Genomic DNA, 14,913 nt, shown 5'->3' with positions numbered 1-14,913 from the left:
TTATTGGACAGAGCAGCCTTCTTTCCTTCTCACTGGCAGTATCTCAGGCACATTGTGCTCAGTTTGCCTGTTACAGGACACGTCTCCATTCTAGTAGACTGGGCCTTGAAGTTTGGTTTGATTTTGGCTGCAGTTCATCAGACAGGCAGGTGTGCATTTGCTGGTGACCTTGTTACCCTCTTTTTCCCTGCTTCTCCTGTGCAAAGGAGAGACCTGGAACTGCATGAAAGAGTTTTGCTGAAATATGCTAGTGTGAACCAGGGACACACAGGGATGAAAATGTCTTGCCTGTAAGTTATAGAAAGTGACAACAATGAAGAATTTGTTCACTTTTGCATACCCAGCAGCTCTGTGCCCACTGGCAGGGCAGGACAGGTATGCAGTTAGACTTTAACTCACGCCTGCACACCACTGTGGACAGACCGGCAGGCAAAACCAGGCATGCCACTTATCTATCAGTTGCTGAAATATTTTATACTGCTGTGCATTTCTTCACTCAACACTGTTCTCATTATTTCCTACATGCCAGTGTGCTAAATAAAGGAAACCCACCTCTTTCCACAGTGTATGTCCAGCACTGCTTTAAGAGCCTTTGTTGAGCTGCCCACAAAGGGACCAACCACCCCAGTGACCACCTTTAAACAACATCCAAATGATCTTTCTGGATTTGCTGGATATTACAGGCTTTGTTAAAAGACACATCACTAAATGACAAGCTGAATGAGAACAACCAATGGCAGAGCAATGGAAACGATGTTTGGGCTGCTCTTCCTCTTTGCCTTTTTTTCAGATAGCACTGGCAACAGAGCTGTCTGCTCCCTTTGCCAGAATGAGGATCACATTCTGCACCTCCTTTCCAATTTCCCTATTCATAGAGCAACTCCTGCAATCCAGCATTGTAGAGAGTCCAAAAGAGAGTGACTCAAGTGTGTGGTATCACTTGAACTTGAACCAGCATAACACGGTGGCTATTACACCTATCACTTTGTAAAAGCCATATGACCTTCCCTCAAGAAACATCACTTGATTTTAAATTGCTGATATTAAATCCTTCTATGTAAGCTCATATTCTGTAAAAGTTAAATGCAATTCTCTCCAATTTTCCATGAAAGAAGAAATTATCTTTGAACTTGAGAGGTAAAGTGGCTTGAGAATACATATATTGTGCATTTTCCATGTGTAGAATTGTCTGAATTTTCCTGGCCTTTTGAAAGTCTTTCCAGTACTTCTTGAAACACAACAACTACTGGTAAACCACAGAAGCATTCATGTACATGTTATACACGTGATACATGTTATGTATCTCAATGGGACTTTGCTAAAAGTGGAAAGAGATGCTGCAGTATCTGTCCTTACACAAAAGCTCTGAAAGGCCCAACATGCTTCCTCGTGCCAGGGTTGAGCTATCAGTACTCCTTCTGGGAACTTTAATTGCGCACGAACTATAGCAGCTCTCTAACCTAGGACCTGCAAGTCAAACATTTAAGAACAATTCCCCCCTTTCTAGCCTCCCTCTTCCTGTACACAGCAAACCCTCATTTCCAGCTGAATTTTAGTATATAAAGAGAGCAACTACAAAAACCATCAGAGGCAACACGCAGGCTTCGTTCCGCTTGCTTGGCAAGTTCATCTGATGTTTGCTTTGGCTGATTTTTATTACCCTGCGATTCTGATATTTCAAGGCATGTCAGTTTGAGATTTCATTCCAGCAGTGGGGCTGTAGCGAGTTGTTGAGAGATTTCTGGGTTTACAACTTACATGGTAGCATGGTTGTTTCAGGCAACTTTAAACATGGATGTTGCATTCAATATGGAAGGATGGGTGCCCTAAACTTCAGAGATGTGTTAATTACAGCAAACCAAGCAGTTTCCTGATCATCACAACCTTTTTGTGTAAACTCAGTTTAAGCATGTACTACCTATGTCCCAGTTTCCCTTTTATTAGAACTGTATACTCAGTGTGTAAGCATCTCCAAAGTACTTTGAGCTTTTTTTATGACTGAAAGCACTACAGAGATATAAGGTAATATAAAAAGAGAGAGAGATATAAGAATATTTCATTGTGAAATGGCAGAGGGAAGTCCATAGCAAAGCACACTGTTGGCTGTGGCTGCCCAATGAACTGTGAGGACAGGTTGCATGACGGTGCACGGTCCCTTCTGGCACATGGCAATATGCATGCTGCACATTCTTCATCCTCTCCCACTCTCTTGAGTGCCTATTCTCATTAAAAAATGAGAACAACTCTGTTATCCATTGCAACCCCTTCTGAAACCATATCTTGAGAGTTATTTCATTATAAAACATAATAAGATTTTGAAACACTAGCTCTTCTTCCAAGATGCTAAAAATTTACTTGTATGCTTTCTGCATTGCCTAAAGTCAGAGAGTGCACCTTTAAGCTTTCAAAATCCCTTTCAAGTTGCAGTTTCTTTCTGGTTCTCCTCCCACCAAGAGAGAATACAATTAAAATAACTTTGGAAGGTCTGAGGTTTCAGGAAAGTCCCCTCTTTTAACAAAGCTCTGATCAAACAGATAGCAAGCATCTGTCATAATACAACAGTTTGGTGCATTTGTTACTCCTTCCTTATCCTCTAAGAAATGTGGAAATACATGTTTCTTCCAAAGGAAAGATACATTTCCATCAATCCTTTTCAGAAGTTTTGCAGTTTATTTGTTATCTTCTTGTGACTGGCACAAAACGTGTGTAGTAATCTTATGCTATGCTAGGAAAGAACAGAATGATCCCTGCTGCCCTCTGCGCCTATACTCCCTGTCAGAGTCTCAGGAAGTCTCTGGCTTCCTCCCACAAGCAATGCAAGACACAAACGATAAGCCATCTAGTGCTTCTAAAACACCACAAAATACTTTACTAGAGCCAGAACTCTTTTCCCACCGCATGCAGAGAGATGCCCGCTGTCCAGTCAGCAGCTTCCAGTGAAGTCCCGTCCCGTCCATTCCCCCAAGCTCGCTGGTTTACCCCCAGCAGTATCTCGTTGCTCACCGCAGACCACGGGCCACGCGCTGAGGCCACAAAACACCAGCCCGAGGCACCCCAGGTGCCCGAGCAGCTCACACGCGCCCGGCAGCAGCCGCAGCCCCGTGGCACCGCGGCCAGGGGCGGTGCGCGGCTCCAGGAGGCGCCGGACACCTGAGGGCAGGTGCGCGGGCGGAGGCGCCGCTTCCCGCTTCCATCCATCTGCCCGGCGCTTCCCTGCCTGGGCTCCCGCCGGTGCACGCTCCGGTTCCTTTGCCCGTGACACAGGCTCAGCCAGGAGGAAATGATACCGCGCACAGCAGGGTCACATCAGACCCCCCCAAAAGCCCCACACGCCCACACACAGCCCGGGCATGGGGAAGCGCTGCGCGGGGAAGGGGTCCCGCCGCCCGGTTACCTGGATGGCGCGTCCCAGCGGGGCGGCGGCCGGGCCCCCCACCAGCTTGCAGAAGAGCTGCGGCCGCCCGCCGCCGCCCGCCGCCTCCCCGCAGGTGGCCGTGGCCCAGATGCGGGCTGCGGCCGCCAGGTTGAAGTAGGGCGGGTGGAGGCTGAGCCCCGTCCCGCGGGAGGCGCCGGGGCTCGGCTGCGCGGCGCAGAGGGCGAGGAGCGGCGGCAGCAGCGCCCGGAGCGCCGCGGAGCGCGGCGGCGCGGCCATCCTGCGCCGGGCTCTGCCCGCGGCCCCCGGGGCCGCCCCGCCGCGGCGTGGGCGGCGGGAGCGGGGCAGGAGAAGGAACGGCCGCTGGGAAGGAGCAGGAGCAGGAGCAGGAGCAGGAGCAGGAGCAGGAGCAGGAGCAGGCTGGGGGCTGCCTGCACCTCTCTCGCGTCCTGCCCGCGCTGCGCGGTGCGGGCTGGGGCGGGACGCGGCGCAGCCCCGGCCCCCCGGGCGTGCTGTGCGCTGGACGGGGCGGGACGGGACGGGACGGGGGAAGGGTCTCGGGGCTGTCCCAGGTCCGTGCCCGGGCGCCCAGCTCGCCCAGAGGTGCCGCCCCGGCTCAGCTGGAGCTCTCTGAGCCTCCTGTTCCCCGGTAGGTGCGCGGGTCAGTGTTTGTGACAGACCGTGAAGGAGTCTCAGAGCGTGCCACCTTCATAATCTGCCCGCAACACGTTACGTTGTGGATGCCCCGTTCCTGGTAATGTTCAAGGCTAGGCTGGATGGGGCTCTGAGCGTCCTGGTCTAGTGGGAGGTGACTCTGCCCAGGGCAGGGGGCTTGGAAAATCAGATGATCATTAAAGGTTCCTTCCAACCCAAACCATTCTGATCCGCTGACAATCCCTGACCTGCCACATCACATACAGGGAGTAAAGGTGTCCAGGCTTCCTCCAGGAGCAGAGACATTCCCACACAAGGTTGGGGATCCCCACATCCCTGCTGCTCTCTGCAGGTCTTCAGGAAGATCCTGTGTGACTGTTGTAGAAATCACAGCTCCTGTTGGCATTTTCAGTGCTCTGAGGCTGCTGGAAACCGTGCAGTCTGGGCCAGCATCTTGCAATGCACAGTCAGTGTTCGCAGCTCCTTGTGAAATGGGTGGTCCTGCTCATCCAGGACAGACAATGAGTCTCCTGTCTTTTTGAAGCTATTTGGCACAGTCTTTGCATAACGCAGGAGCTACGGGGATGAGGGGGAAGGCTGGGAAGGGAGAAGGAGACCTAAGAACCACGTCATCTGCCATCAGGATTTGCACTGATTAATGGCATTGCAATCCTAAATTTCATACCTATTTACATTTCCAATCCTACATATGCTCACATATCCTGTGTTCATTCCTCTTAAAATAATTTGAGGGATTCAGATAAAAGATGTGGGAAGATACAAGTGCTTACAATAATTTAAGAGTGATTCATGTGAGTTGCAAAGTATTTCATAACTTTCTGAAAGCTTTGCTAGATGCCACTCAGCAGTGGCAAGGGAGATCCCTGGTGTACTGTTTCAGGAAGCACCAGCTGCAAGCTATTGATTTTGCCTGCAAGAAAATCTCACCACCCTTGTTTGTTTGGCCATGGCTTTAGCACACCATAGAGACATATCTGTGGGGGACAATTTTTGTGTCCTCCATAATAAAAGCTGACTTTCATAAATGTATCATGCTGTCAATTCACATATATCAGATTTCATAAATGCTCTTGTCTTCTAGAGCACCTTAAAAATATTCCACTTTTCCAACTGTGACATCTTATTCCATATGTACATCATTTCACTTCATCAAATAGATTGCACTTCATAAGAAATATGAGAGGTTTGAATGCAAACAAATGTTCCATCACCCAAAATGCCATCCTATCAGATAGGACAGCCACTGGTCATTTCAAACTATTTATTGAAAAATGGTTAAATTCCAAGTATATCCTGGAGTAAATCAGTTTTTACAAATGGAGACCTGAAAGTATCTGATACAAGTCCAGAGCAAGCAAGCTCTTAGAAAGGCCTGCCCACTTTTTTGGGTGGTTCAGGTAAGGAACCTAGCTTCAGGAGATCTAGCTTTGCAATCTCACTTTGAGGAGAAGATCCTTGTGAGCTGTTTGGTGGATTGCTTACAAGAGATGTCTATTCTCAAAAAAGAGAATATTAATTTATTGGTAAGGATCACATGAGAAACCACAACTTACACAAGCAAGAACCTAATAGTTTAGTACAATAATTACATGTTCTTGGATCTACTTTCCTAAAAGTCAAAACCAGGAAACTTTGTAAACATTCACAAAATTAGTCTATCAGATAGAAAAGTAGAGGGAGAAATGTTCTTGTTCTTTTCCTGATAAAATTGTGTGCATTTTCCTCAAGGTACACCTAGATTTAAAAACATTCGTTGGACTTCTAGGTGATGTTTCTGTCCTTTGTAAATCACTTACACCAAACATGGGTTTGGAGTTTTTTTTTTTAATTCAGTGTGCTTTCTAGAAATAAAGGTCAATAGACATATTGATCTCTATGTCTAGATATTTTAGATTTAGAGAGATTTCTAGAGATTTTAGATTTTCTTGAAAAATCTCTAGAGATCTCTCTAAATATGTGGGCAGGTATTATGAAAAATGCAATGACAATTTTTACCTTTGACACAAAGTGGCTAGAAAAAATGTTCATAGGGGGCATTCCCAGCACAGGTACTCAAATACTTGATACTTGTAAAAAGTTCATGCAAAACTATCCAAAAATTTTATGCCAAGACCCTGGACCTATGCAAAGCCAGAGATAATAATTTGCATGAGAAAGCAGATAGAGTGGTAGTGTGGGTGTGTATATGGAGGTGATGATAACAGCATGGCCTGTCACTAGCAGTTGGAAAACTGAAATTTTTCTGTGACTTCACTGAGTTTTGGCTTACCTTATCTAATGGACAACATCCTCTAAAAAGGTCACTATCAATAATTAATGAAATACTACTTCATCTTCCCCTCATGTAATCTTTTTTTGTAATTACACGTACCAGAAACACAAGTAAGAATTTATTAGCTGGCAGCTCTCTGCAATCAGCATTTATGAGACAGTGCCCCTCTGCAGAAAACATTCTTCTCCAGCTATCTGCCCTTTTTGCCTCCCAGTAAAGCCTTTCCTCCTTTTTCCTTCAGCCTTTTTCAGGGTTGCTTTCCTTATTTCTTCCTGTCTGCAAGGAGTAAACTTCGTTAGTTGACTGATGTTGAGTATTTTATTACATAAATGTAGGCAACTGAAAATGTTACTGGGTCTGCATCATTATAACATAAGCAGATTACATTACATTATTAGGCATTTACACTACAATGAATATAGATTTTATTTCTATTTTAAATAATGTTAATTTAAAATTTCAAGTCAAGAATATTTGCTGAAAATTAGACTTGCTGATGTAACTTCTGTTTCACTCTCTTATTGATATGTGCAGTACAGCATATCTCTTGTCATACTGCTGTTTCATATATGTTACATTATAAACCTCCAGCGAAAATGAAACCATCACTAGAGAGTCCCAGTGAGTAATATTTTTTATTGCTGAGTAATTAATGGTAATATTTAGCTCCTACTTTACCATCCCACATTGCCACACGTGGTGTTATGGGAATTTGGTCTTTGTTTTTGTGATAACAATGAATCAATATCCTACCAGGTAGCCAGAAAGTCTCTCAGATTAGATAGTCCTGAGAGTCCTGAGTCTGTGCTCAGTAATCATTATAGATTAAATTGTGTATCTTGTTACTCCATTAATATTTCATATCCAACATTTACGTTTAAGCCAGTCTTAATAATTTTGAGGAAAGACTAAATACTTTGGAGGAAGACTCTTCCACTGACTAAATCTTCACCAGTTAGGCAAGTCTCTAGACTAGAGTGCAAATACCCAACCAGAAGCTTTTTAGCCCTACTTTTATCACAGAAATAAGGCATTTATCACATCCTGTCATAAATGCTTGTGCATGACTAATTGTGGAATTCACATGTCCTCTGAACAGAGAGAGACTTCGCTTTCTCAGAATTTCTCCTGAGAGAAGCTGTGAGAGAAGCAGAGAAAAGAGAATCAAAATAATTCTTATCTCATTTGCTGCTCCTGTGTTTGTGTACATGTAGAATTGTGTTAGGGAGATTGTTTACCCAAGGTGAGTTGTTAATTGGATTCTGCTGATGGTTGTTTCGATTCATTGACCAATTGGATCCACGTGTGTGTCAGGACTCTCAGCAGAGTCACGGGTTTTTCTAGTTAGTTACTTAGTGATATAGCTCTTGTTTGTGTAATACAGTGTAATATAGTTTTAGTATAATATAGTGTAATAAAGTAATTAATTAGCCCTCTGATATCATGGAGTTCTGCGCATCTTCCCACTGGTCAGGCATTGTAGCACCGATAACTAATATTCAGTTTGTGTCTATATGTAAACTTTCACTAGCTTTAATATCAGCTTTTCACAGTAAACCTAGAGTAAAATAAGGTTACTTGCAGGCACTCTGGTTTAATAGGAAAATGGTGCAGTGTGCTGGCAAGACCAGTGTCCTCAATGAATATCATTAAATAAGATGCATTCTGTTTAAGATCATTTTGGTCTCTGATTTTCTGACAAAAATAGTTTTTCATCTCTCAGAAACTCCTTTAGTATTTGAGGACCCTGCCATGTCACTTTGAAAAAGATAAATTATCATCTTTGTAACTGGAATAGAGGCATACAGAGGCTAGGATTGAGATCTAAAATGCAGCTCTATCGGCAGAAGCAGTTTAGATGACTGCATTACTAAGTGTAATCCCAAACTCAGTTATTCAGAACTGCACTTTTGCTCTGTCCTTTGGTGTGAGTTAATTTTTTCTTGTTTCTTTCACCTGTTTCTTTCTGAATTTACACACTAGGGTTATGCCATTCTCCTTAACAGACCATCTTTTTCTGAATGTCCTTGTACTATGCCTGCTAGATCTTGTTATCCATCCAGTTGGAGCCTCTCTTATTGTCCGTCCTGTCATCTTACATGATTCAGGTATTTCAGCTGATGCTTTCTGAATTTTTTCATAATTAGAAGGCTGCATAATGTTGCTGTACCATGAAACTGTTCTTGTTCCATGGTAGTTTATTAGCTCCCATCTACTTAGCATCATTCTACATCCTAATACAAGGTCTGTCTTTCCTTCTGCCAGGCAGCAATCTCATGTACTAGGATTTTACTGTACATTCTGCTTCCTAAATTTACTTGACATAGTCTTATAATAGAAAACCACTGTGAATACTCTCAGTTTCTAAGGGCCCTCAAGTTAAATTGACACATCTGAAGAGCATTCTCATCATAGCTCTTATATTTTTTCTTATCTTTAGTCTTTCTTTCCTATCTCTTGTCTTTCTTGAAATGTTCTGGCTGCAAACAGCTTATTAGTAAGTACTCATGGCTTGATGGGATTGTGGACCAATAAACTTTAAAATGGCTTTGTGCCAGATTGGTATTTCATGCTCTTTCACTGCAGAGAAGTGCTAAGCCAAAAGAAGAGGGAAAGTGAATATTTGCTACTTTACAACATTTTCCCCATTCATGGGAAGGCAAATTGCATTTTCCTGAGAAGGGAAATTTCACTTTCAAGGCAAAAACATGACTTCTCATCCCTAGCCAGTGTGTAGAACTCATGAGAGTCTGTCCCAGTTTTGATCTTTTTATGTTTACTCAGTGAATATCCTGGGGCTAGGGCAACCCTGGAAGAGAGACACAACTTGCCATCCAGTTCCAATCAATAAATCCAGAGGAGCACTCTGGGATATGTAGCTAAAGGTATAGCTAAGACTCCCTAAGCAAATTATGCTTGACCATAACTCATGTTAACTACAGAGGCTGGCATATTTTTTTTTTTCTTTTCTTGAACAAACTTTCTAATGGACAACATTAAAATCCCTCCACTTTATTGTTTTGTTTCTTGATGGATTTCCTTCTTATTCATGGCTTCCTATATTTTTTATAGAGCTGCTCATGGACTTAAAAGTTCAAAAAGAAGAAAACAAGTCTGGATCATAACATGGCTGATTTTTTGTGAAGCACATGCTCCCTTTGGTCAGTACCCGATGACTTGTCAGTCAAACATCTGGGGAAAACTAAAATGTCAGCTCTTGTATTTTTCACATCCTGTTTTTCTATTTGCTGACATTGATGCTATTATTGCTACTTTGGCCATCATAATAAGGGAAAACAGCACTCCACAGACTCTCTGCTACCGCACGCCAAGCAGCTACTCATGGAAACCACTTCTTTGTAGACTGCTTTTCCTAAGAGGCTTTTTTAGTCATTGGTCAAATTAGATTGGCATTTGAAGTTCATATTTTTTTCTGCCAGAATTTTCTTTGATCTGATCTCTAATAGTAAGACAGTGTTTCTTCTGGGATATGTTTCCAGAAAGGTTTTAGGTAGTGTTGCTTTTACACACTGCCTCAGGTTTACTTCAATCTCAGCTCTAGCCTGACCATAGTCTCATCAAGTTCTTAATTTTTAAATAGAACATTATGTTTAAATGTGATAGGAAGCCAGACTTTCAGCAGTATAAACTGAGGACACTTCAGTGGTGTATCAGTTTATTACATCTGAGGATCAGGCAAAAAATGTAACTGAAAATTCAAAGAGATATAGTTTAAGAGTATTGATTAATTTATTTATTTTAATTGTTGTAACTTGGAAAATATAGTAAATTTAAAACTCATGAAAGTGCCAAAAATTAAGTGAATAATAATTCTGCTATATTTTTGAGCACAATTACAGATTTCTGTAACAGACATAGTATGCTACAAAAATTCTTCATAGAAGAGAATTGAAAATTAAGTGAGTTACAGCTCTTATAAATAATTTTTTTTTTGCTTGTTTTGGTTTGATTTTTGTTTTTTGGGGTTTTTGTGGTTTTTTGTTTTGTTTTTTTTTTGTTGGTAATAATTAGTTTTAGTCATGTTAATTATCAGGAGCTTCATTGGGAGATGTGATAGTGCTTGGTAGCCCTAGTGTGGTATTATTTTGTTACTTGGATATTTTATCATACAGTTGTATGCATATGTTCTTTAGCCAAATCTTCAATTAGTGGATTGATTTCTAACAAGCAGAGCATAAGACAGAGCAGACATGGTCAAACACACACAGTTCAGCTGGTCAGAATGGCTCATGTGAATGAGATGGCAAGAATCTTACACTTCCATGCTAAATACAGAGCAGTTTTGGGGCTCCTGTGCAGTGCTAGTGAGGTGTGCCCCTCTTTAATAAATCTGTTTACTTAGGCTTAGGAGGATAACTAGAATTTGTCCTGATTTCTTACACTGGGGTTTTTCTAGCTTAGTAATTGTACACAAATCTTCCACTTACAAGAAGTTAGTTATATTCTGTGGAAAAAAAAAAAATAGCAAGCCCTGGATAATCTGCTCTTTTTCCTACCTGTACTAGCATATGGGATATATCATGCATTGTTCTCACACTCATGTGACACGTATGTGTTCAGAACCACAACACCTCTCACAGTAAAATTATATACAATAATATACAAACAATGGCTGGGGAAAATGGATATGATAGTATTTGTTTTGAATATGTCTTTCTGTTTAGAGTACTTCACTAGCCATCAAGTTTAGATTGTTCATGGACTCTGACAACCAGTTTCATTTATCTGCACCACTATCCATTAACTTTTAGGTGTCAGGCATAGGGTTAGAAAGACTGTAAACTTGAACACAAGCTCACGGGCTTCTCTCTGGCTAAGCAGATGGAAAATAGGTAAACAATTCACTTCAGACTGAGTCATAAAATCAGCATATAGAGTGGGCAAGCAGGGAAAGCAAAAGGAAATGACAGATGAAGAAAACACAGTCTCAACCTGTACATGCTGTCTTAAAGCAATATAACTTGTAGAGAGCAAAATTCCAAGACTGGGAGGAGAAGGATAAAAAAATATTTGTGTAAGATGTACCTGTACAGATGCTAACATAGAGAAGTTTAAGTTGAGCTGTTTGAAGGTTGGAAGGCATTTAAAGTGAAGATGGTGTGCTGGTGCTTATACTGGACTAGAAATTGGTCCTACATGGTAGTTGTCCTTTCATTGATTTCCTTGACCTGTCCCTTCATATCTGTGACAAAGTCATCAATTTGCTTGGAAACAAATGGAAAAGAGGAAGGAAAGGAGCAAACTCATTGAGAAACTCAATTTGTGGAATATGCTCTCTACTACTTATTCAAGTGCAATGCTAACTTCTCTCTAATTCCCTGGTCTTTAGCCCAGGCGTCAGTTCAAAGGTTAATGTGAAGGAAGTTAATAACATTCTTGTGGTCCCCAGCAGCTACATGTCCTTACACCAGCTTATACCAGCACACCTGATAGGAAACTAGATGTCATAGGAGACCTCAGCAAAAAGGCTGTGCAGTAAAAAGAAAGATACAAGGTAAGAGTTCTCAAGAACGATGAATGAATACAGTTACCATCATGTTGGGTAAACTATTTCTATTAATAGATAAACTTTTCTATTTTCAGATCCAGTTTTGTAAATTCCCCACTCTATTTTTGAAAGGTTTATGGAATACATAAATAGTACAGTTTGCCTGATAAGTCTGCAAGATTTATTTTAACAGAATTCACAGAATTACTATTTTCAAAGTAAATTTTGCTGTTTCTAATATTATAGCTATTCATTTCCAGGAATACCTTCCAAAAAAAAAAGAGTAACTCAAAGTACTTTCTTCATACATTAGTATGCAAAATAGACTGTATTTTTTTAATATTATGGAAATAAGGAACAGGACATGTAGCTATTAATTCTACAGTTTAGCAAGGGAAAGACTAATGGAAATGGTGGACCAGATGGAAAATCTTTTTGTTTATTGATTGATTTATCAAAGTTATTGCTGATGATTTAAATGCATTTTCTTCAACATGAAGAATTTGAAATTTAAAAAATAATGAAAATTGCAATATACAGCTTGAAGACCGTAATATTCCTGGTAATTGCAAAATTGAAGTCAATCTATTAGCTTATTTTTCCTTAAATTTTGCAATATTCCATCTTCAAATTAAAGTAGGTCCTGCAACAAAGAAATCAACAAAACCAGGTCATATTTATTACAGAATCACACAAAAGTTCTTCCCACATCCTGAAATCAGCTCACAACACAAGGTGAAAATGTACTGGAAATGCATGACAGCATGAATTAACCTGATGCAATCCTATGAATTAATCCTTGGAGTTGTCACTGTGTGGTAGGATTTACTAATTTCAGTGTCTCAAGTAGCAGATATCTCTAAAGCTATGTTATTGAAACCTTTGTCTATGGAGTGCCAGAAAGAATAAAATTTTTTGGTTTGAAATGAGCAGCATCTTTTTTGTTCATAAGGATAAAAAATTTAGGGGATTAGATACCACGTCAGCAGCAAGGCTGTGTGTATTTCTGTGCACTTTCATAGGGACACATTCATGGATCTGCTCTGGTGCTTTCCTGATTTAAAACTCCTTGTGCATGCAAGGCAAGGCCAGAAGTAAAATACAAGTCTGCTGAATTAATTTAGAAATGCCTCTCAGATCTGTCACTATTCCTCTTTTTAATCAAAATACAGTTTGAATAGTAGTAATACATTGCACTCAAATTAATATCCACCCCATAATGTCCTGGCATTTTGCGTGCAAACTTTGGCTAAGAATATATTCCATAATCAATCGGAGTCATGCCAGGAGGTTTTCTCTGTGGCTGTTCAAGTGTTTCAACATGAGATGAGCAGTGGCACTCTCATTGAAAGAATTAAGCCCAGTTACTCAACCCTAAGTGCTGTGAAGGAGCCAAAGGGCACCAAACCAAGAAGCAGACAAGGATTACTTTCAGAATGAATATTCCTAGGTGGTATAGTCTGCTGGATTAGGAATGATTAATACTCCCAGGCAGGGGATGGGCAAGCCCAGGCACTCTGGGGTGTATCACTCTTGTTGGACATGTACAAGCTGATGACACAAGTAGATACAGCATGCTTAGAAAGTATCACATTTATTAGGTATGTTATGTATCATGAATTTGCATTGTGCGCCCTGAAAAAGGTCAGGTTCACCATGTCCTTGAAATGGGCTGAGGAAGCAAACATACATGAACCCCACAGTGGACTGCAGTGGACAGGGCTATGGTTTGTGGCCCATTTGTAGGTGCTGCAGAACATCTGCAAGTCCTGGGCAAATAGTGAGACTTCCCAGATTCTCACTGGAAGAGAGAAAACACACAGGGAAGAGGGAAGGAGCTGTGGCATAAGACTTTGGCTACTTTTCAGGCAGGAGAGGGGGGCCAGCATGACTGTACCAGACATCTTATTATAAGGTACTTTTTCTGTATCAAAGATTGCACTGCAGTTTAGAGACGTCTAAGCTAGCTGTGGTAGTAGTGGCACAACATAGGCTGTCTACATTTGCAAGTAGTACAGCCTGACAGGAGTGAATCTGCAGAGCAAATGCTGCTGGGGACCTGAAGTCTACAGTGTACCTATTTAATAGTGAGTTAGTTTAAATTTAGATTAACTCTCTTTCAATCCCAGTTGGCAGCTGCAGTCCACTGAGTCTGCTCCTGGAGGAAATCTTTGAGGTTAGTTCAAACAGGATCCAGTTTGCAGGGTACAGGATCCCTTCCCAATAAGAAAAGAGCACCATAAAGGGAGACAATCAGGAGATTCGCATCAGCTCCTCATCCAGACTAGAGCACTAAAGCAGCTGTCCCAGAGAGGTCAGCGTGAACTGATTTAGCCAGCCAAGCAGTTGGATTTGCTGGTCTATGCAGATGTCCATGCTGGCACAGCAGAACTGCTGGTAGCGTCTGAGCTTGCCAGCTCAGTTCACAGCACAGAGCAGGATTTAGCCAAGATCAAGAACGATTTCAGCAACATAAAGAGTCCAAAGATCGGCAAAGAGACAAAAGTTTTAGAGCTGCTGCTGGTATTGAATGTTGCTGACAAAAACTGATACGCAAAAACCTTAGGCTGATGGTTTCAAAAGTAGTATTTCTCTCAAATGTTTCATAATTTTGAGTTACAGGGCAAAAGAACATAGGAAAAACAAACTGAGAAGTTATTTTTAAAGATTTTGGCACAAAAGACTTGCCCAGGACCACAAAAGTGGTCATAGGCAGAAACAAACGCAGTCGTCGGAGAGGCAATGATCCAGGATTTTGAAATCATGCAGAGAACTAGAGTAGTAAAGAGTATTTATACCTTTATCAAAATAAAAATAGAATTTGCTATTCATGGTAGCCAGGCTTATTACTGTTGTTGTCTAGGTAAAATCAGGCTTCAAAATTTGTGACTGAATCTGCTGAAGATTGCTCCACTTTACATTTTAAATTGGCTTTTTTTCATACCTTAGATAAAGTAATTTATTTTTAGAAAAACATAGAAACCTATTTACATTTAAAAAATATTTAAATAACTAAATGTTAATGGAAGCAAATGTTCAAGAAAGTAAGACAAATACAGATACAGCTGAAATCAATAACATTAT

At 41.3% G+C, this 14,913-nt stretch overlaps 1 protein-coding gene across 3 annotated transcripts in view; it reads right to left on the bottom strand.

The window, feature by feature from the left end:
- The window catches only part of LAMA3 (laminin subunit alpha 3), a 106,546-nt gene extending 102,879 nt beyond the window's left edge, over positions 1 to 3,667 (bottom strand). For all 3 annotated transcript variants that reach the window (XM_031503734.3, XM_085572010.1, XM_085572009.1), the window contains exon 1: positions 3,395 to 3,667. In XM_031503734.3, coding sequence (XP_031359594.2) covers positions 3,395 to 3,652 — 258 coding nt within the window. In that variant the 5' untranslated portion in view covers positions 3,653 to 3,667. The remainder of the gene's footprint in view (positions 1 to 3,394) is intronic.
- Positions 3,668 to 14,913: the final 11,246 nt, after the last annotated feature.

Source organism: Lonchura striata, chromosome 2 (assembly GCF_050655825.1).
Source record: "Lonchura striata isolate lonStrDom1 chromosome 2, ASM5065582v1, whole genome shotgun sequence".
Lineage (NCBI taxonomy): Eukaryota > Metazoa > Chordata > Aves > Passeriformes > Estrildidae > Lonchura > Lonchura striata.
Note: the sequence above shows the minus strand (reverse complement) of the source record. Positions and strands in the feature narration are given on the sequence as shown.